Genomic DNA, 20,862 nt, shown 5'->3' with positions numbered 1-20,862 from the left:
AGGCATAAAGGATAAGACCACTTCAAAGCTGTCAGGTGGGCAACATGTAGTCTGTAGCTCATGAGGTAGAACTTGGCTTCTTGATGCCTATCAAGGGTCAATATTTTGGCTTTAACAAAAAACTTTTTGACAAAGGTGTTAGAAGTGGAAGTGAACTTACCAACACAAGACATTGGCTCTTGAATGCTGCAAAGGGACCTCTAAATTAGAGGATGGTGTTGAGAAAAGTTAGGTGTGGTTGATTCCAGGGTCCCGCCTTTTGATCTAGGGAGAATCCTGGCTGATAACCTTTGCTGGTTTTTCCAAGCCAAGCCCCGCCTCCCAGAGCTTTGGGCTTACCTCCTTCATCCTCCCCACCCCACGTCTCCCAAGTGGAGCCCAACTTCCCTGGCCCCTTGAGAAGAGAAGCATGGCACCTGCCCTCTAGTGGTCACATGGGAGAATTGCTCATTTTAACTTACGCTGTCCATCTACCCCCACCTTAACAGTCTCCACTACTACCCCTATTGTGTTCCAAACCAAATGTGGGCCAGCCTGGTAAGGACTCTCCCAGCCAGGCTCACCCTCACCCTCTGCCAGTCCCAAGGCCCTGTCCCTTCCCTATTCCCAGGTTCCCTGTGGCCTTGGGAGCCTGAGGCCCACACTGCCCATCTCCCACTTCAGGAACCCTTGTCCTGCCCTCTTCATTCCAGTTGCTGTGACAGAGCCATGTGCCCTGCATACTTTTAGGATGGGAAAGGCCCTGGTATCCTGTGGTTGGTGCCCTGGAGCCCCACCCCAGGACAGGCAGGACAGGGTCAGGTGGGTTGCGGTTGCGAGGCCTGGAACAGAATGTCCTAATTACCAGGAATATTGGGGCACGAGCTCGTTCTCTGCCCTCCGTGCCTCTCCTGTGGAGGCCAAGGGTAAGAGCCCAGCAGAGATAAACTTACGCCCAGGCATGCTTTGCCAACAGCTCCTACTAAGAGTCAAGGGAGAGGAAGAGGCCTGAGGGGTGGAGCCCAGGCAACCCTACCGAATCTCCAAGGTCTAGTGCTGAGCAGGGAGGTAGGGGTGCCATCAGTCATGTAGTAGTGAAAGGAGTGATGGAATTCCAGGCTTTATGGGGGTGTGCGTCAAGTGCCCCCATGCTGCCCCCACCAGCCTTCTCCCCTGGAGGACTGAGGCACAGGACGATATGTAGGGGTCCCTGTCCCAGCCATTCCCTGCTCACCACCACCACACCGTCTGCAATGCTATGACATCAGGGTCCCAGAAGCCTGGAGACAAGCTGCCTGTACAGTGGTTATTCCTGCCCTCAGCTCCAGAGGTGGGGAGGATGGGCACTGCTATGTAGTCCACAGGAAGGCTGCACCATGACCACCTAAGCCTACGGATGACCCTTGGGAACCTGACCAGCCCAGCCCTGGCACTACCCCTATGCTGGCACACCTTTCCCCATGTCCTCCACTGGCACCCCTAGACTCAGTCTTGCTGCCCATTAGGACACAGCCACGCTGGATCACCGTGTCCTTGAAGGTGGCTCCAGCTGCCTGTGCCAGGTCAGTTCCTTCCAGTGGTTGCCATGGCACCCTGGTACTTTTGCAGCCAAAAGCCAAACAGCCAGAGTCCACCTGGCAGGCGACCACTGCTACCCTTAAGGGCACAGGGCACCTTCTGGTGGACCCTGGAGGCCGCTGCTGCCCAGTCTTGGGAGGGCAACCCTAGCAACCCGTGCTGAGAAGAGCCACAGCTCACTCTGGAGCTCCTGCTCTGCCCTCCCTCTGGCCTTCCGAAAAAATCACAGATTGGTTTCAGAAATCACCCTTGCCTGCTGTCAGGCAGAGCAGCTCCCTCCGGCTACCCCCAATACTATGAGTCAGAGAGGACCAAGGAAGTACTGAATACTTCCTTTCAGGGTCTCACTGGTTTATCACTTGGGTAAGGTGGTGTGGTGCCTCTAAGCAGCCGCCTCCCAGGGCCAACTGATGATAGCAAAATGATCAAAGGCAGAGGAACTTGAAGCCACCAGCCCTACCCAGGTCTATCCTACACCAGGAGCCCAGGCCTGGTAAGCCAGGTGCACGGAGGACGTGGTGGAAAGTTTGCAACCCAAGGGGACCCCAGAGAAGGGGCTGGAACCCCCCCCACACACACACACAGGCTTACTAATCACACCCTCCAGGTCAAAGCCCCACCAGCTGTACTCAAGAGTGGTCCAGAAATGGCCATTTTAATGCAGAAAATCAAGATAATTTACAAATGAATCACTTTGTGGGCCCAAGCACAAGGCCCTAGGGGCTTGAGGGCAAAAGGAGGTGGAGGCCCTTGAGAGTCAGAGGCAATGAGCTCAGTCAGCACTTTCACCCCAGGCTCTCCCAGGCCAGGCGAGCCCTGGAAGTCCCTGGCCCCTGCCCCTTGACTCCCACTAGTCATTCCCAAGAGGGGAGACCCTGGGTCAACTTCAGGACAGAAGGTGGACATGGAGAGATAGATCCTTGGAAGTGAGGGCCTGGAGGGCAGGGGGAGGAACAAAGCGGGCAGTGGCTGTCCCCTCCGTCAAGCCACAGCAAGAAACAGAGCTGGGCTCTGGAAGGCCAGCCATCACCACTCCCTTACCTTCCCTCCCAGCAGGCTGCAGAGGGAATGACAGAAGCACAGCAGAGGGCACAGGAGGGGAGCAGGAGTCCTCACGGAGGCTTGGGAAGGGACTATTTGATTGGATCTGGCTTGGAGAAAGGGAGGTATGTCACATGAGGCAGCTGCTAGGGAGCTGTCAAACCCAATTCTAGACCAACCCTCCCCTACCCTCCCACCCCCAAGATATGTACATCCATCTGTCAGAGTTGGCATGATGCTGGTTTGGGCTCAGCACCTCCCACATGGGGCCTTGTAGGGAGATGGGCTGGAGGCTCAGGGCACTGGAGGTAGAAAGGAGCCCTCCCAACCTTCCCCCCTCCCCAAACCAGGAAGGTCAAAGACACATCTAAGGCAGCCCAGATTCCGCCCCGGCCTGGGGCTGGGAACACCAGGCTTCCCAGGGATGGTTGTGGTCTGGGTCTTGGCTGGCTGCAGGCACTTCCCCCAAGTCAGGTAAAGGGGACCCCCCACGCTGGGTCCATCAGCCCCTCCAAACAAGAGAGTGTGGTCACAGCGGCACCCACTTGGGGGCTGGTGGCAGAGGTGGAGTCTTCTCCATGAACACACACCTGTCCCCTGTCCCACCTTGTCCAAGGGTATGGACTCCAGAGCACAATTGAACCATGGAGAGCCAGGCTGCCAGGCAGATGGGGAGGAGAGGGATGGGGAAGCTGGTCACTTTGGCATCTCCAAGGCCGACACTTGAGGCTTCACCTTGAAGTACTGGTTGAATCGGATCACCGCGTACCTGCCAGAAGACAGGGAAAAGAGCTGGGGGTCAAAAGGGAAGGTAGGTGGGTCCTGCTGCAGGACTCCCACTATGAACCAAGTTTCTCAACAGCTCAGCCCATCTAGGTCTAGGCAGACCACCTCCAGCCCAGGCTGCTTTTTTTTAACTTCAGCTATAATTTTATTTTTCTTCTTAGATCAGACAGGAGCAACCCTTCCCCAAACAAGGTCATTTTTTTATTTTTTTACAGCTCAGTAATGTTAAGTACATTCATACTGTCGGGCAACAGGTCTCCAGGACGTTTTCATTTTGCAAAACTGAAACTCTGTACCCCTGAAACAGCAACTCAATTTCCCCTTTCCCCGTCCCTGGCAGTCACCGTTCTGCTTTCTATTTCTATGAGTTTGACTAATTTAATCACCTCCTGCCTCCTGTAAGTGGAATCATACAGTATTTGTCTATTTATACCTGGCTTATTTCACTTAGCACAATGTTCTCTCAAGGTTCATCCGTACTGTAGCATGTGACGTAACTTCCTTTCTAAGGCTCAATAATACCGTATTGTATGAATTGAGCACATTTTGTTTACCCATTCATCCCTCGATGGACACCTGGCTGCTTCTACCTCTTGGCTGCTACAAACACGGGTGTGCACATATCTCTTTGAGACCCTGCTTTCAATTCTTTTGGCTATATACCCACAAGTGGAATTACCGGAACATGAGGCAACTCTATTTTTAATTTTTTGAGGAAGTACAGTATTGTTTCCCATAGCAGCTGCACCATTCTACATTCTCAAGGGCACTGCACAAGGGTTCCAGTTTCTCTACGTCCTTTGCCAATCCTTGTTATTTTCAGTTTACGTGACAGCAGTCATCCCAATGGGTGTGAGATAGTAGCTCACTGTGCATTTGACCTGCATTTCTCTAATAGTTGTGAACAGTTTGAAGCCAGGGTAGTGATTCCTCTTTGGCTGACAGTGGATGGGATGATGGGCAAGGAGACCAGACCAGAATGGAAGACAGTGATTCCTGGCCCTTAGAGACATACGTACCTCATATGACAGGGGCCCCCCGAGGAGTGAATATTCAAGTACAGTGTGAGTACAACCCATAGTGCATCACTAGGGGCCACTGTCGGGGGAGTTGGGTCTGACACCCCACACAGGAAGCACTAAACCATAGACTGACCTCCGTGAGTCCCTTCCACTCTCTGGAATGCTGTCCCCTCTGCTATAAAATGAGGGCTGGACTCATCTTTCAGACGGATTTGCAACAATTCTGTTCACAACCAGGCCCTGTGGATAAGGGCACTGGAGTAGCAGGATGTAGGGAAAGTGTCAACTCCCACCCCCAGGCAGGCGGGGAGGATGTGAGAACTGTAGGCTCCCTCAGAGGGCTGCTCTGGGCTCCCAGGCCTCCCCTGGAGTAGTGACCCCACTGACCACGGGCCGGCTGGTATCAGGATGAGTCAGCAAGGACTGGACTCTGGATGTTCTATTTGGGTTGTCCTTTGCCCCTACACCCTCGGCTCAAGGCTCTTCCTTTTCTCTTCCCCACCCACGCTGCCCCCAATTTGTCCCCTGTGCTCACCTGAGGAAATCAAAGTCAATGGTGGAGAACTGATTCTGGATGAGGGCCCAGAGTGCCCAGAAAAAATGAGATGCCTAGAAACAGAGCAGAGAGGGTTAGCATGGTGAACTCCCAAGCCTGTCGTGGAACCCATGTCGCCAGAGAGACACAGGCAGTCTGGAACACACAGAAGTAGGATGCTGGCAGAGACAAGCATTTGGGGGCTGCACTGCCTCCAGAAAAAGGAAAGCAGAGTTGGTTCTACCCGCCCTGGAAGGGCATCAGCTGGATGGTGCTTCTCGGGCTTTCAGTTTGTTCCCCAGCTCGAGCAGAGCTCAGCCCCTGGTGTGTCCCATACCAGGGCATCTCCTCATCTTCAAGGCCAACGTACTCAAGATGAGAGGAGCCCCTAAGCCGAAGCTCAGGCCCAGGAGAGGGGATGGTACCTCAGTAGCGTCCTGGCCACATGGCCGTCAGAAGTTTGGTCTGCTGGAGGCGCCCCTAAACTAACCTTTCCCTCTCCTCTATCAGGAGGTGGGGTCAGGTTGGCACATCAGTGTAGATGGGGTAATAAGGAGCCCGAGTGTGGGCTCTCAGTGCACAAATGCTCTCCCCGTAGCCAGACGTGCCCGTGGGGCCCAAGAGCCATGCTTCCTGCTGCCCCCGAACAAACAGCAGTGATAACAATACTTTCCCACGCTGGTGTCCCCCACCCCAAGTCCTGCTTGCTCTGCGGTAGGCTATGTAGTACGTCTCTCCACTTCCCTGTTCAGGACTTAAAGGCGGGCGTAGATCAATTGGCAAGTACGAATGATCACTAAAAAATTACCAAGAGGTAGGCAGGGTGGAACAGTTAAGAGGAAGAACCCGAAGGAGAATCAGCCTTGTGTGAATGAAAACAGAACAGGCAACTTCAAATCCCAAGTAAGCAAGATTTTACTTAAGGTCTACGATGAATAGTGAAATTCAGGACAGCGGACTTGTCTTCTTGCTTAAGCAGGGGCGACGTTAATAAGACTAGTCAGGAATCCCCTGGGCACACACCAGTGGAGACCTGGCATGAACCAGGTACCTTGGATAAGTGACATTGAAAATCAAGAACTGACAGCACAGTAACTGGAGCAGGAAGAGCCTGATGGGAAAGGCTTACAGAGAGTTCTGAGTCAGCAGAGGAAGCTACCCGGGAGGATTAGAGCCCACATTCTCTATCTCCTCCAAAGGCGAGAAAGATAGCGAGGGGATGCGTTTAACCAGCATGGAAGGCTATGGTCAGCCACCAGAAAGAATTACTTGTCCAGACGACAGAACTAGGATTAGGAAGCTGGGATCTTTCCTGGAAGTAGTAGTTCTCTAGGAAGGAGAGAATCTAGACTTGATGGGGTAAGGGGAGCAGGGCATCGTAGTATTATGGGGATGCCCTCCAGGGTGGGATACAGGAACACACGGCCTCATATCTGACCTGGGCTCTGCTTCACCCTCCACTAGGCTGTGAAAGGGTACCGGGGTGGGGGGGGTGTCCAGAGAACCTCCTCCTGGCCCCTCCTCCCCCTGCCCATTCCCAGTCACAAGCACTCACCAGGGCAAACTTGTTGACTTGCACATAGAGCCTCTCCACCTCCCTGGAGGTCACAGCCATCCCCTTTTGTGCTTGCAGGTAGTAGCGCAGCCACTGCAGCTGGGTCTCCTGTGCAGGGTACTGGCAGTAATCGACTTCATTTACACCTGATGGGGAGGCAGTCCCACAGAAGATGCTGGGAGATGGCGCACCTGGGGACTTCCTCCAGCTCAGGTGTTCCCTGCTCCCCTGGAAACCTCCATCTGCTCTGCCCTGTGGGCTGTGCCTAGGAATTCAGCTTGTCAGACCATCTAACTTATCTGGGGTGGGGTCGAGCCCCACCCCAGCTGGGGGCACTGCTTTCAGTGGGGCAGAGGGCAGACTGGTTGAGGGGCAAGAGACAGTCCTGGAAGTGATGAGGACTCCCTACGGCAGCACCACTGTCTCTCCTATGCCCTATATAAAACTATGTCACATAGGAGGAGCTTAGTCACAGCACTGAATCAGCGCCTAGCTGTCTTAGGTCCAATGCTAATCTCCAGTTAATCTCAGACTAGTCCTTTCCTCTCACTGGCACAAATCTCTTCACTGATAAAAGGAAGGGGCTGGACTTAACGTGTGTCTTAAACACTGCTTCCTGGACTGCTTCCTATCGTAAACACTGCTTCCAGTGTTGAACTGGCTACTTTAAGACATCACCTGGAGAGCCTGGTAACCACACAGATTCCCAGGTACCCCCCACTCCTGGTCCAATTCTCCAGATGATTGGGAAACACAGCAAACCTTGGAACCCCTGGACTAGATGGCCTCAATCCCTTCTAGTCCCTCCCTCTCTCGAGTCCTCAAGAGACCAGCCCAACAGGCACGAGCCACATCCTGGGCTCAGTGGCAGAGGCCTTGGCTTCAAAGCTCGTACAGAAAGTAGCAGTTTATTTAAATAGAACCAGGACTGGACCATCTTCCCCAGTCTCTTCCTCCCTCTTCCTTCCTCCCTTTCCTTCTCAAGCTTTCCTTATATTTCTAGAGAAATACACAATCTCCTAGGTCCCCAAGAGTACGGCTGGAAAGAATCTCCTTGTGTAGATGTAGAAACTAAGGCCCAGAGAGAAGAAATTTGCTCAAGGTCATATAGCCAGTTAGAGGCGGGTTCAGGCTTGGAATTCATCTTCCGCTCCCAAGAACCCAGGAGGTCACTCTCCCTAGGTCCCAATCTCCTTCCCTGCCCTCCTCTTTCTGTCATGCTCACTTCTTCCTTCTTCACTCTCAACTTGGGAGCAGGATGCAATCTGCCCCTTTGGAGAAATTCCAGCTTGACTTTGCTCTGTATTGTGATGAGAAAGACTTGAAAAGCTTAAGAATTATCCCTTGTAGAAAGGCCAGTGTGTCTGGCAACTGAGCACACACAGGCCCAGTTCCCTGCTGGTGCCAGTCTCAGCTCTGTGCTACTCCCCACTGCTCAGCTGCTCGCCCAGCTGGGGTGCCTCGGGTTCCTAAATGTAGCTAGTGGCCACGCCGGGGAGTCATACTACCCTCAGGTACAATCAGCACTTGACAGACCTGGTCACCTGGAATTCCAGAAGAGACAGGATTGGGCTGGGGAGTGGCTGAGGCTGGGCCAGGTGGTGGCTCTACGGCTGCCTCTCCTATCCGAAGCCTCAGGAGCTGAGCACCTCACACAGCCATTCTGGGGATGTCCCTCCTACCCCAGTGTCTAGGGGCTAGGTTCTTCAGTACCATCTAATTGTTTTTAACAAGCAAGCCCTCCAGCCAGCAAAACCTGCTCTGATTCCTTTACACAGATGATTCTATTATACACCCACGCCTTTACAGAGCTCTTACCCGCTCCTAGGAAACACCTCCCTCATTCTACCTCTTCCAGTCCTGCCCGTCTCCTGAACTCAGGAAAGCTTCCCTTCCTACCACCAGCAGCAAATAACAACATATGCTTAGTACGTGCTGTCCTCGTGTGTCTCAGATCAATACCAGGAAGTAGGTACTATTGTCATCTCCACTTTACAGAAGCACAGAGAAACCCAAGGCTCAGACAGCTAGTAAGCAACAAAGCCAGGGTTTGAAGGAGTCAAGTTGTACAGTATACAATTTGACCTAGTTCCACGTACATTATACTCATAGGCCACCAGGCAAGTAGCTATGTGCAGCTTATTCTTCTCCTTGTCTGCATGCTGGACGCTTATTTACAATTGTGCAGGTTGTACTGGGTCTAAAGGAGCTTGGACAAGAGAACAAGTGGAAGCTGAGGTTGTCCTGTGCTGGTCCAGCTGGCATGAGCTGCATGTACTCAGAGGAAGGGGTCTTCTTCTAACTCACATGCCAAGCCGAGGTATCCTCAAGGATCCTACAGTGGGCACGTTTTCCTAAGTGTACCAAACTGCCACATGAGCTAGCAGGGGTGTGCTGTGTAAGTGGGTCCTGCCTCCCCCAGGAGAGTTGGAGCTCTCTCAAGGCAGGTTGTGTCTTTCCCCCTCGAGCTGGGATGTTTCGGAGGACAGAGGCTGTCTAGCCTCCCCCCTCCGTCCCCCAAGTAACGAACCCCCTTTCATCCTCCCCCTGGACCTGGCCATCCATCATATGGAGGGTATCTTGGACACAGGCCAAATAGCAATGCCCTTCTCACCTGCAAACTCATTGAAATGGTTGCCAATGTCAAAAGCTTGGTAGTTGTAGCCGGCATATTCATAGTCAATGAACCGTACATGACCTATGAGGTAGAGGAGAGGCAATAAGGGTTGGCCCCAGGAGATCTGGACACAGGGCTTGGTCAAGCTTCCAAAGACCTTTAGAATGCACCCACTGCCTCTCACTGGCCTCTGCAGCAACCTGGCCTTACCCAACCTCCTGAGTGGCAATCTTCTCAGCTGCTTCCTTCTGTCTGTCAATTTTTCCATCTGCCTTCCCCCAGCTCCAGCTGTCCCTCTCACGTAGCTAGATCCTCAGACTCTTCCCATGTAAAGACATCTGTCCTCAGTATGGTTAAGGACCATAATAAAGCTAAGTGGGTGAAGCTCCCATCAGGACCACGGAAGGTCTTCCCTTTAGGAAGGTGTGGGGCAGCTGAGATGTCCTCAGAAATCAAAGGCGTCATCAGGGGGAATAGCTCAGGTGCCCTAACGTTGAAGACTCCCACAAACCATGATTTTGAGTTCTTTCTTGGCACAGATTATTCTAAGTGGGAATGTGTTTCCTTTTCCATTTCTATTCTTACAAATTAAGACCTAAGCCAAAAGGTCCCCTTTTGCTTGTGCAAGTACCAGCCTGAGGAACAGAACTCTGCTGGCCAGCCAGAGCCAAAGAAGCCGTACCTTTGTTGCTGTCATAGATGATATTCTTGCAGAGCAGGTCATTGTGACAAAACACCACAGGGGAGTCCAACTGGGACAGGTGCTCCTTCAGCCAGGCCAGCTCCCGTTCCAACAGCTCTATCTCAGGGACATCTGCAGAAAGGCTGGACAGTGGCGAGAAAGGTGGCAGGTGGAGGAAGGGCTGGTAGTAGACAGGCGGGGGCTTGGTCTCAAAAACCCTGAGCTCTGGCCGCCTCACTACATCTTACCGCAGAGGAAGGACCTTGGACAAATGGCCAACCTTTCAGACCCTCACTTTTGTTATCTGTAAAATGGCACTAAGACTTCTTGTCCTTCTCATGTCCTGTGGTTACTCTAAGAACTGGTAGTAGATCTTTTCATGATCAAAACATTGGCTTAAAAGCATTTTGCAAAGCACCCAAATCCCTGACTGAATGCTGTCCCTGCTACTTCGTGAAAGGGACAGGAAGGTAAGGAAGGAGGCAGGAGAGAGGACAGAGGAGGTGAAGATGAGTGTCCAAACTCACCCATCTCAGACTCAAGAGAACAAGGGCAGCAGGGCAGAGATGCAAACAGACCTGCCCTCAGGATGTAGAAAAAACTCCTAGGGGAAGGGGTAGCTCTCTAAAACAACTCTCCCCTCAAAGTTCCTCAAGCGAAGGGATCACAGTGCGCCAGGGAGGGGTTACAGTACTGGTGTCTCTGGAGGAGGTAGCAGTATGTCCTGGTGTCTCCCTCACGCGGTAGCAGCTGGTGTCACATAGAGATCATATAGTCTAACTTATTGCACAGACAGGCCCAGATAAGAAAGGAAAACAAGTTGCTTGCTTGGGTTCACTCCTACCTACAAGGCCAAAGGGATATTAGGTCCTTTCAGTGGAAAAGCACTTGCTGTATAGCTCCCGCATATCCTTGAACGAAGACTGTGTATTTTCTTGTACCAGACCCATGCCACACTGCGCATGGGCAACTGGAGGGCAGGAACAAACGTGCATGGAGGCCATTCTGCCCCCACCCCATCCACGGCACACACATGCATTACTGCTGAAAGAAATACATGTTGAGGAATGAATGAATGGGTCCATCAGAGACCATGGAGAAGCTGACAAGGGTACACTGTACTCAGAAGCTCTGAACTTTGGTCCCCAGGAAGCACACAGGTCTGTGTACATTGAAAAGACAAGTAGTCAGCAAAACCCTTAAAAACCTGGAACCACCAATGGGAGGAGGAGAGGGGGCTAGGGTTTTATCTCCACTCATGTGTGTCCTGTTTGCTCTCTTGTCCAGGGCAGCAACAGTACGGGCGGGGGAATGAGAATGAGATAGGTCCTCCTAATGCTCCCAGGGGACAGCCCTGCTGCCCCCTCACCCAGCCCAGAGCCAGAACACATGGAAGAGTATTCAGCAACTAAGGAATCTCCCTGTGTCCCCAGAAAAGAATGAGCAGCAGGCTCCATCCCAGCCTTGAGAAGGTCAAAGCTAAAAAGGATCTTAGGTCTCTAGTCCAATCTCACAGGGAAACTGAGGCCCAAGGAAGGGCAGTCTTCCTCCCAGCTTCCAGATGTCTCTTGCCCAGCTGGACCCTCTATTTCCTCACTAAAAAAGGTGGTCTTCAGCCGGTCCAAGGATCCAAAATCAAGCCGCGCCTCCGAACCGAAAGGGCCCCAGTGCCCCCAGAGGCTCTGCACAGGCCACTCTGAGTCTGAGCATCTGTCAGGGGCTGATGGGGGGACTCCCACCCCCCGCCCCCATCCCCTCCTTACTGGAGTTAATCTGTATCCACTGGGCTGCATAGAATTTGTTTCCCTCTTGACTCTTCTTAAGAAGCTACCTTTTCTTTTAAGATTCTTTTTTTCCCCTTGGACTGAGACCATCCAAAGATCAGAATAAGGAGGTGTTGGTTTGCCTGGGTCTCAGCCTGAAAATCATGGTTTTCACATTCAAGGTGTCTGCTGCCCAGGCCCCGACATCTGTCTGACCTTCACACCACTCACCCCAAGGCCACACAGATGGTCACTGTGGGAACAATCCCAGCCTTCTACTTCCTCCCCCAAGCACCTGAAACATCGCCAGCGTGGCTTCCTTCAGCCGACACCACCGCACTCTCAAGGCTATGGGCCTGGCAGAACAGTCATCCCCACCACATCTCAGACACCTTCATGTCCCAGGCAGGGCTGCTCCTCTGCCCCTTGAGGCCGCAGGAAGGAGGTGAAGGGGCCTGGCGTTCCTCCTGATGAAGGGACTGATGCCTGGCAAGTGTCCACTCAGCTCTCAGGATCGGGGCGGGGAAAGGGGGGCTTTCTAAGGTTCAAACTTACATCACCTTTGCCCTCATACCACTCAGCCCATCTGAGTTTCCTCTTGATGCCCCCCAAGCCATAACCAACCCCACATCCTCCTGGCCACCCTGGACACTTCCACGCCCACCCAAACACCACGGCTACCACATCTGCTTCCACAAGGTCTCTGACTCATTCCCCTACACTCCATTCCAACCCCATGAAGCTGCCCAGGGCAGTGTTTCTCTAAATGTGGTTCCTTGATCCCTTGCCTCAGATCCCTTGCCTTAAAATTAATTTAAGACCTGGTCTTATTTTACTATAATACAAGAGCGGGTCTTATGTAATATAAGACCCGGTCTTATATTAATTTTTGCTCCAAGAGACGCACTAGAGCTGATTGTCCGACTAGGTCTTATTTTTCGGGAAACAGTTACTGACCTGAGTCCCTGGCTCAAACACCTTCACAATGAGTGAATGACCTCCCACTACTGCTAAATTGAATCTTCGCTCCTGGCACTGAAAGCCCCTCACAGTCTAGCTCCAACTCACACGACCTCTGCAGCCCCATCTCAAACGATCCCTCCCAACCTCTCCTAAAAGATCTGCTCCAGCCAACTCATCTACTCATCCTCCATGTGCAAGCCGACCTCACACCGTCTGCTCCAGCTGGAGGGCCCTCCCTTCTCATCTCTGTCAAGAAGACTTTGCTTGGTTCTCCCACCCAGTATGTACTACACACCCTGCCTTCTTCTACAGCTCTGCATGTGCAGGTCCTATTTACCTAGAGGGCTCCTAAGCAGCTGTAGGAAGGGCCACTGTCACCTTGGTTTCTTATTGTTTTAAATCCCAATCAATCAATGTTTGTAAAATGAAGGATGGACTAAGTCAGGGTTCTTAGGTAAGTTATTAGGCAGGGTTATTATGGAATTCAAGTACTTCATCTTATGTCGGTGATTGCTCTGGGTCAGGGTAGGTCATTCAGGGTAGGCATCATCCACTAAAGAGGCTCAAAAAAGTTAAGCAATTTGATTTGCCCAAGGTCAAAGGTGTGACAAAAGCAAAGGGAGTTTGCCAGCTCTTCTCCAGGGACCACTCCCCTTCCAACAAGGTAACTCTCTCTCTCTCTCTCTCTCTCTCTCTCTCTCTCTCTCTCTCTCTCTCTCTCTCTCTCTCTCTCACACACACACACACACACACACAGGTTACACAGTGACAGCAAAGTCAAAGGAAGTTCAGTAGCAATAGTTATGCTTAAGCATCAAGGCTGGACTCTAGTCCCTGAGCTGCCACTGATAGCAATGACCTTGAATAATTCCCATCCCCACCCTAGGACTCAGTCTCTTCATCTGTCAAATGAAAATAGTGGGGTGGGAGATAACAGGTTCTTCTTGGCTCAGACTCCAGAGGATCTTGCTCTCCATGTGCTGTCATAGTCCTAAGCGGGAAGGTAGTCCTTGGCCCAAAGGTAACACTTGACATAGAAGGTCTCAACATGGGCCATGCTGGGCAAATAGTCCCACAGCAGTGCTTGGTAATTCTTAAGTGGGATGATGCAGATAAAGTTGCTGTGTGTGCGAGAATATGACAGATACACCGTCGGGGCAGAATTCATTACTGTCTTGTCTTCTTCGAGGAGAGAAAGAGATACCCTGCCCCCAAACATGTGTACCCCACTCCCATCTGGAACAAAGGTGATATTCAAGCCTTTTTTTGGAGGGGACAGGGTGACACCACTCTTTCCACTTTGCCCCCACTGTTTTCTCAGTACTCAAGGGTATGCCTAAAGAGTCAGGTATCTGAAGGCTAGAAGGACTCTCAGGTGGCCGGCCAGAGAGTGTAAGGGAAGGTTCTGGGAACCCTGTCTTATCTGGGGAAAGGTGATGTCAGGGTGGATGAAAAGAACAGAGAGGAAACAAGGTGGGGGACAGGGTCTCCAGGGGCACATGGGGACGAGAAGGGTCCAGGCAAGTAGCAGGAGTCTTGATGTCCCAAGGGCTTGTCAGCGGATGAGCAGACTCCTTCAGACTGACTCTAACTCAGCCTTATCCCTTCTCAGAGGTCTGGGCCCTCCCTTCTCACTGCTGAAACGGCAGCTCAGGTAGAAAGGGCAATGGGCTGGGTCGAGAAGCCCTGCTGTAACTAGACCCTGACTGGGCAGAGCTTAGTCTCTGAGCCTCATTATCCTGTAAGTAAAATGGGGAGCTACTGTCCCAAAGCCTAGAGCCTGCCACAAGCAGAAGACTCAAGGAGAAACAGCACATGGGTCCAAAACAGCGCATCTGAGTTCTTCAGATTTACTCAACTGGCCAACTCCGCTTGGAGACAGAGGCTCAGCAATCCGAACTGAAACCCCCAAACCTCCCGTGGGGTGGGATGAGCAAAGGAATGGGGAAGGGGATCACATTAAGGTGGTCGAGACAATGGCAGCCTCAAATCCTCCCAGATCTTTGTACCTGGGGTTGATCTCGTTCTTCACAAGGGTGAAATAACTGTGCATCTTGTGCCAGAGAGTAGGCTTGGGCAGGCTGCCGTTCGCATGGATAGTGTGAATCTTTGCCATTTCTAAGGCGATTAGCCTATAGCAGAAAAGAGAAAGGGTACAATATCAAGTGGGGGGTGGGCCCTCTCGGGGGTGGGCCCTCCCTACTCAGCCCCTCCTGACCTACAGAGTCCATGAGGGAGCTGGCCAGAGGGTTGGGTGTGGGACTGTTACAAATCTTTTAAGAGCCCTCCATCTCAGCAGAAGGCATGAAAACAAGATAAGGCCTCTAGCCCAGCAGCTCCCTTTCCAGAACCAGAGCTGGGGCTGCTTCAGTCAGCAGAAGGGCAAAGCAGTGGGCTGTTGACCACAGGTCAACGACCCAGGTCGTGTACCCACAGCAACCTGAGGACAGACGGGGTCACTTGGGGGTGGGGGTGGTGTCCTTCCTCCCCCCTTGGACTCTGACCCATGCCCTCATGGGGAGGTGAACACCGGGCACCAAGGGATCAGGGGATGGTGATGCCAGGCACCAAAGAATTGCCTGTCTCTTATCACCCTGGCCAAGGTGGGGAGGGAAGCAGGCAGGCCCGGGGCAGCCCCTTCCTCTGCAGCAGGGAGTTGATGCTGGCGGCTGGGTGCCAAGGACACAAAACAAACCAGCATTCTATTTTCAAGTTCTCCTGTGGACATTATCCAAGGTCCCAGGAGAGAAGGAGGGGGGCGATGGAGAGAGCGCGGGGGGGGGGGGGGGGGGGTCCGGGGGGGAGTAGATGGAGGACTGACCAGTCAGAAAGGGAGGGCCTTGATAAGGACCCCAGCGTCTGAGGCCCTGTGTCCGAGCTGGGCTCCCCCAGGCCTCTGCCAGCTCTCCCTTCTAGAGCCCCATCCCCCACCCATTCAAGCCTCCAACATTCAAGCTTCCCTGCCTCTGCCTGTTTGTTGCTCGAATAATAATCACTGGGAAAGACAAGGCATTGGCTGTTTGAAACCTTGTTACCCAGCAATTCCAGGGACAACCCCTCCCCTTGCCAGGTCCCAACAGGATAACAGGGCAGTCTAGGGGCTCCTATGGAAGCTTCCAAGGCTCCCACCTCCTAAAGGGTAGAAAGGGCAGAGGGCATGGTAGCAACCAAATGGGTGCGAGTTCAGCTGTTCTTTCAGAGGTCAGAGGCCCAGGGGTAAAAGAGAGCCTGCTGGGGTCCGGGCAAGGCTGGGGAACAGACCTACGAAGCAGGCCTTCCTCTCCCAAAGGAAGCTTCCTAATAGAACACGAACAGAGCATTTCCCTGAACGTCAATAAGGCTGTTGTCTGGAACAACAATGAAAGTAACCTCAAAACTCAGCATTGTTATGCTGCAAAGCCTCCACAGGCAGAGGTTGAAAGATAGGGGTCAGGGCAACATGAGGCAGCGGCTCCCAAAGACCGTCCTTGGCCTTTCCCTCAGAGACCCACCTTCACCCAAGAAACATAATGGTCTATCCTGGGAAAAGTATCAAGGAAGGGCTACTTCTTACATTTTGCCCAATTTCTGGCTCTCCCCCAAATGTGAAGTTCTCATTATCCAACCTAAATCCACCTTCAATCTTCCTGACAACAGTAATTGTTTTCATGAGAGGATGAGTGACAGCATCAGATTCATAGGGGTGGTGAAAACTGGGAGTGGTGAGGACCTACCAATATCTGAGCTTATCTACACAAGAGCTGGGAGGAGTCGGTGGGGGAAGCCAGGACAGGGCTCCCCAGCCCCCCACCCTGCTCTGACCTCCCCTCTCCAGGCTGGGAGCATGTGGAGCTGCTCAGCTGGATCCTGAGAAGCCCCTCCCTTGGGTTTGTATATCCCCACCCAAGATACACACACACGCCCAACTACAACAACCAACTCAACACTAATATCCTGGGGCCTCACTAGCTCCAGAGGCAGTGCTCATGAGCTCAGGGTGGGGGTGAAGTTCTCAGATTCCCTCCTTTTAAGTCCCTAGAGGGCTTGCCAGAGGTTCCCTGCAAATAGGGCCAGGTGCATTAACTTGGGGTTAACTGGGTAGCAAGTGAGGTAGCAAAGAAGCTTCTTGGTCTCCTCCCTAGGTGGGCCTTGCTGTTGCCCCTCAGAATTTGGAAGGCTCCTTTGCATTACATGGGACAGGACAGAGCACAAGGTCCCTGGGCAGACCCCGTACCACTGTCCCCGGTGTCAGAAGTAAACCTCAGCCCGCCTGGGACCTCATTCTAGTCTGAGCGCCCTGCACATGGCCACAGCATTGGAGTAAGGACGGTAGAGCCGGCCTGACCACCTGTCCAGCACAGTCAGGGGACAGAGAGAGCACCATGGGCGCTTTGGTTCTCCCCCTTCCAGGCCCCACAGCCTTGACATCAGCAGGGCATGAAGATTAAGACCAGTTCATGGGTCCCATACATCTAGATATTGAACGCAAAAGGCTTCCCATGGGCCATAGGTTCTGAGCCTCTGGCTTCCTCGGCAGCTCTCCAAACCCGGGTTCCCACTTTGTCAGGGAATCTGGAAGGAGCTCACACTGGGGGAGGGATGGCGTCTCTCTGGGCTGATAAAAGCATGCTCACCCTGGATAGAGCCATTCTTCCAGCATGCCTGCGCTCTGGGGTGGGGGTGGGGGAGCAGGAAGCCCTGACCGCTCCGGGGATTTGGCTCAGATTTCATTTCCAAGGCTCCAAGATGTTTCCAGGTCAGACTTGGGGTGGGCTAATATATGGGCCAGGAAGGCGAGTCCTGCTGCATTTAGGGAGCCAGGTCCTCTGGTCAGGTTCCATGTTCACTAAAAGCCTCACCCAAGAACTCATCCTTCTAGCAGGCCCCACTGCAAATCTAGACAAAGCTATAGCCCCTCTTTGCAGAGCAATGCACATAAACACAAACCCAATTATGCAATTTCAGGGAGTTCATAGATCTTATGACTCATTCACGGACTCCACTCTACACCACAGAAGCTGATGAAGAATTTCAAAGCCTAAGGCCTGAGGGATCAGAGATGAATAGTGCACTCTGGGGACCTTCCTCACCTGAAGAGCCGGGGCTCACGGATGTGCTCAGGCCCCAGAGCCATGCCCTGCATGTACTCATAGCAAAGCCCGTTCTGGAAGGTGCAGTAGAGTTTGGGGGCGCAGCCATGTGCTCGCAGCAGCTGGAAGTTCCTGACCTCGTTCTCCCGGTCCACCAGGAGCTCCGTCCGTTCCCCGTACACCCGAACCAGCACACAGTCACGCATGTCTTCTTCCACGTAGCAGGCCACCAGCTTGTTGGTGATACCATCAGTGAAGCGCTAGCATTGGGGAGAGGGCAGTGCAAGGATGTGTGGGGCAGGGTATCTGCTCTTGCCTCAAGGCTGCCCAACTCCAGGATGGGTGTTTGAGCACAAACACAGAGAGCCCCCAGCCCTTTACCCTCTCTTAGTAAAGAGCTCAGTACTGTTCCTAATGCTCACCCTGTTCCCAATGCTAGGGGTAGACTAGAATTCAAGAAAACAATGGCAGCTGGGGCTCAGCCTAGGCGCCCTCACTTCTCCTGGGTCTGTCTCCAATGGGTGGGATTTGGTGGTGGAGTCGTCTGCACACTACTTGGTGAGTAGAAGCCCCCTCCCCGTCCTTGCTCCTCCATCCTGGCCCTGAAAGAAACCTCTATGGACCAGAATGTGGCAGAGGAGGGCCAAGATCACCCAGGACGAGCACATCTCTACCCAACTGCCTCTCACTGCCTGCAGGCGGAGGGCTCTTTGCTGTGCCTTCTGCCCCATGCAGGGTACTGAGGTTGGCACCCATCCCAGGGCTTTGGTGGTCAGAGCTCCCTAGGGCCTCTGAGTTCCACACCAAAAAAGACATTAGACCCTGGGGTGGGAGACCAGGCTCCCCCAGAGTGTGACGAGGAATGAATCATGGAATTCATAGAGCACAGTGTGACAGAGCTGGAGGGGCCTTAGAGGACATCTGCACTAATTCTAGGTGGGGGAACTGAGGCCCAGGGCGGAAGGGAGTTGCAGATACCATGTTAGGCCAGTACTGGAAGTAATCTCAAGCCTGCTTGATGCCTTGATACCTTTACACCAAAGTGGGCTTTTTATTTTGAAAATGCTACCCACCCACCCCTCTCCCAAGAGGGGTCTGTCAGCCTCTACACTTGGTCCTGAACCTCACCTTTCCCCTCCCTGAAGGCCCATCAGCATGGAGCCCCTGCCACTCTAGTACAAGCTGCAGGTGCCCCCCTCTGGGCCGATCCCCCACAGGTAGCTCCCAGAGAGGATGGGATGGTGGGCAGGGGACGACTCTTTTCAGAGGATGCAGGTCAGGGGGAGTCAGTCTGAGGTTCCTCAGTGGGAGGCTCTGCCCACCTCAGTGTCCCAGTGTGCCCAGCAGGGGATGGGGAGGCGTGTGTGCGTGTGCGTGTGCGTGTGTGGCGGGGGAAGCGGGGGTTGTGGTCGTGGTAGTGCTGAGCCAGAGCCAGGGCGATAGGGCTGGCCGGAATTCTGGGACCCGCAGGGGCCGCTCAGAGGCTGGAGGTTTTGCTCCCACCACGGGGTAAGAAGGGGCAGCAACGTGTTTGTGAGTGTGGGGGATTTCCTGAAAAGTTCCTGCTGCCGCGGGTATCAGAGCCGGCTGGGTACACGCCGGTGGGCTGCGAGGGGCAGCAGCGCGCGGAGACAGGGAGTGGGGTGGGCCCACAGGCGCAGCACGCTGACAGTGGGCAGGTGGACCTCTGGGGTGCCAGCCCGCGAGCCTGAGAGGAGGCGTGTGTTGAGGGCGCGGGAGGTAAATGGATCAGGAAACACACACACAAACCCCCATCCCAATCTTCCTACGCAGCAGCCGCGCCCCCTGGGGCCGAGGCCCGGAAGGATGCGCGGACAAACGTCCCCGCACGCCCGCTCGGCTACCTTGGTCTGAACTTGCTCGGGCTTCCAATGCGGCCTCAGCTCCCGGATGAGGCGCAGGGCGCCAGGCAGGATATCGTCCTGGTGCACAGAGATGCCGAAGTATGGGACGGCAGCGGCCCGCAGGGGGCCTGGCGGCTCCCGGCAGCCGGCGCCAGCTGCCGCACTCTCCTCCATGCTCCATGAGCACTGCCGGCCGGGCGTCGGCCTCCTCAGGTAAAAGGTCGAGCGCCGCACGGGAGCCGAAGGGGGTGCAGCCATTCCCAGCGGCCGCCCCCTCGGAGCCGCCGCGCGCACGCTAGCCCCGGCGGGGGGGGCCGGCGCGGGGGACGGCGTGGTGGGGGAGGGGCAGGGGGCAGGCCATGACTCGGGAGCCCTTGCCTGCCTCGTTCGCAGCCTCGAAGCCCACCGCCCCCAGCCGACCCGGGGACGCCGGGGCCGGCCGCGATTGTGACATCACGGGCGCAGGCCGCGGAGCGGGGGCCGTGGGAACGCCCCCTTCCGCCCTTGCCAGCCCCGGCCCGCAGGGAGCGTTGCCTTCTACCCTCGGCTGCTGCGGGCGTCGCTACCTGAAGCGTGGGGTGGGGTGACGCCCCCGGGGAGGCCGCGGCGCGGGGGTGGGGCCGGGGCAGGGGCCGTGACGCAAGGGCGGGGGCGAGGCCGGGGCCTTGACGAGAGGGTGGGGGCGGGGCGGGGCGGGGCGGGGCCGTGATAAGAGGGCGGGGCCTGGGAGAGGCCGGGGGCGCCCCTACTCCCACCCCAGCTGGGGTTCGCTGGCTCCCCCACTTCTGAGAAAGCAAGGTGGCTTCCTCCCTCCCACCTTGGCTAGAGCGTCTCTGCCTCTGACAGGGCCCGGAGAGGGTTCTTTCTGAACCCCCACTCCATCCTGCAGTAGGAAGATTCCGCTACTTCCAAGAGGTCAGCTTGGGCGGTCCACCTGTGTCCAGCTCCCTGCCTCCAGTCCCTGGACTCCTGCAAAAGGCTCTGTGGCCCCCGCTGCAGGTCAAAGACCTTTCCCTGTAGGGAAGCCCCCAGGCAAAATCCCCATACACACGCACAGACACACATTAACGATGGAGAAGGAATATTGGGTAATGCATGTTGGGGGTGGGTGTGCCAATGGGGACCTCACCAGTCACCAGCCCAGTGAGAGAGCTCTCACTTCCCCACCCAGAAAAGTGTCTACAGAAAAGGGGCTCTTTTCTATTTCCCCAAGTTGTCCCTTTCGCCTATTCAGGAACCTCTCAACCACAAGTCCCCATCATTATTGCTGTCCAGAATCCAGTTCTGCCCAGAGGAACTTCTGGGATGATGGAAATGTTCTATATCGTGTTGTCCAGTGCAGTGGCCACAGCCACATGTGACTATGCAGCACTTGAAATATGGCATTTAATGTAATTTTAACGTAAA

The 20,862-nt window shown here is 54.2% G+C and overlaps 1 protein-coding gene across 1 annotated transcript; it reads right to left on the bottom strand.

Annotated features, from left to right (window-relative positions):
• Positions 1 to 2,195: 2,195 nt before the first annotated feature.
• On the bottom strand, positions 2,196 to 20,028 carry ETNK2 (ethanolamine kinase 2). Its single transcript, XM_033092964.1, has 8 exons — positions 19,456 to 20,028; positions 17,591 to 17,850; positions 14,531 to 14,653; positions 9,796 to 9,938; positions 9,111 to 9,194; positions 6,497 to 6,642; positions 4,942 to 5,015; positions 2,196 to 3,367 (listed from the first exon to the last, which is right to left on the bottom strand). The coding sequence occupies exons 1-8, from the start codon at positions 19,711 to 19,713 to the stop codon at positions 3,295 to 3,297; spliced, it is 1,161 nt and encodes a 386-aa protein (XP_032948855.1). The 5' UTR covers positions 19,714 to 20,028; the 3' UTR covers positions 2,196 to 3,294.
• Positions 20,029 to 20,862: the final 834 nt, after the last annotated feature.

This window comes from Rhinolophus ferrumequinum, chromosome 22 (assembly GCF_004115265.2).
Source record: "Rhinolophus ferrumequinum isolate MPI-CBG mRhiFer1 chromosome 22, mRhiFer1_v1.p, whole genome shotgun sequence".
Classification (NCBI taxonomy): Eukaryota; Metazoa; Chordata; class Mammalia; order Chiroptera; family Rhinolophidae; genus Rhinolophus; species Rhinolophus ferrumequinum.
The sequence above is the reverse complement of the archived record's forward strand: the minus strand, read 5'-3'. Positions and strand labels throughout refer to the sequence as shown.

Bases quoted from the DNA above. Each gene is read 5' to 3' on its own strand.
- ETNK2 (XM_033092964.1), bottom strand. From the start codon at position 19,713: ATGGCTGCACCCCCTTCGGCTCCCGTGCGGCGCTCGACCTTTTACCTG. The intron at 6,643-9,110 runs GTGAGAAGGGCA...CCTCCCCATCAG, and splicing joins CCATTTCAATGAGTTTGCAG to GTGTAAATGAAGTCGATTAC. The intron at 5,016-6,496 runs GTGAGTGCTTGT...CTCTGTTTCTAG, and splicing joins AAGTCAACAAGTTTGCCCTG to GCATCTCATTTTTTCTGGGC.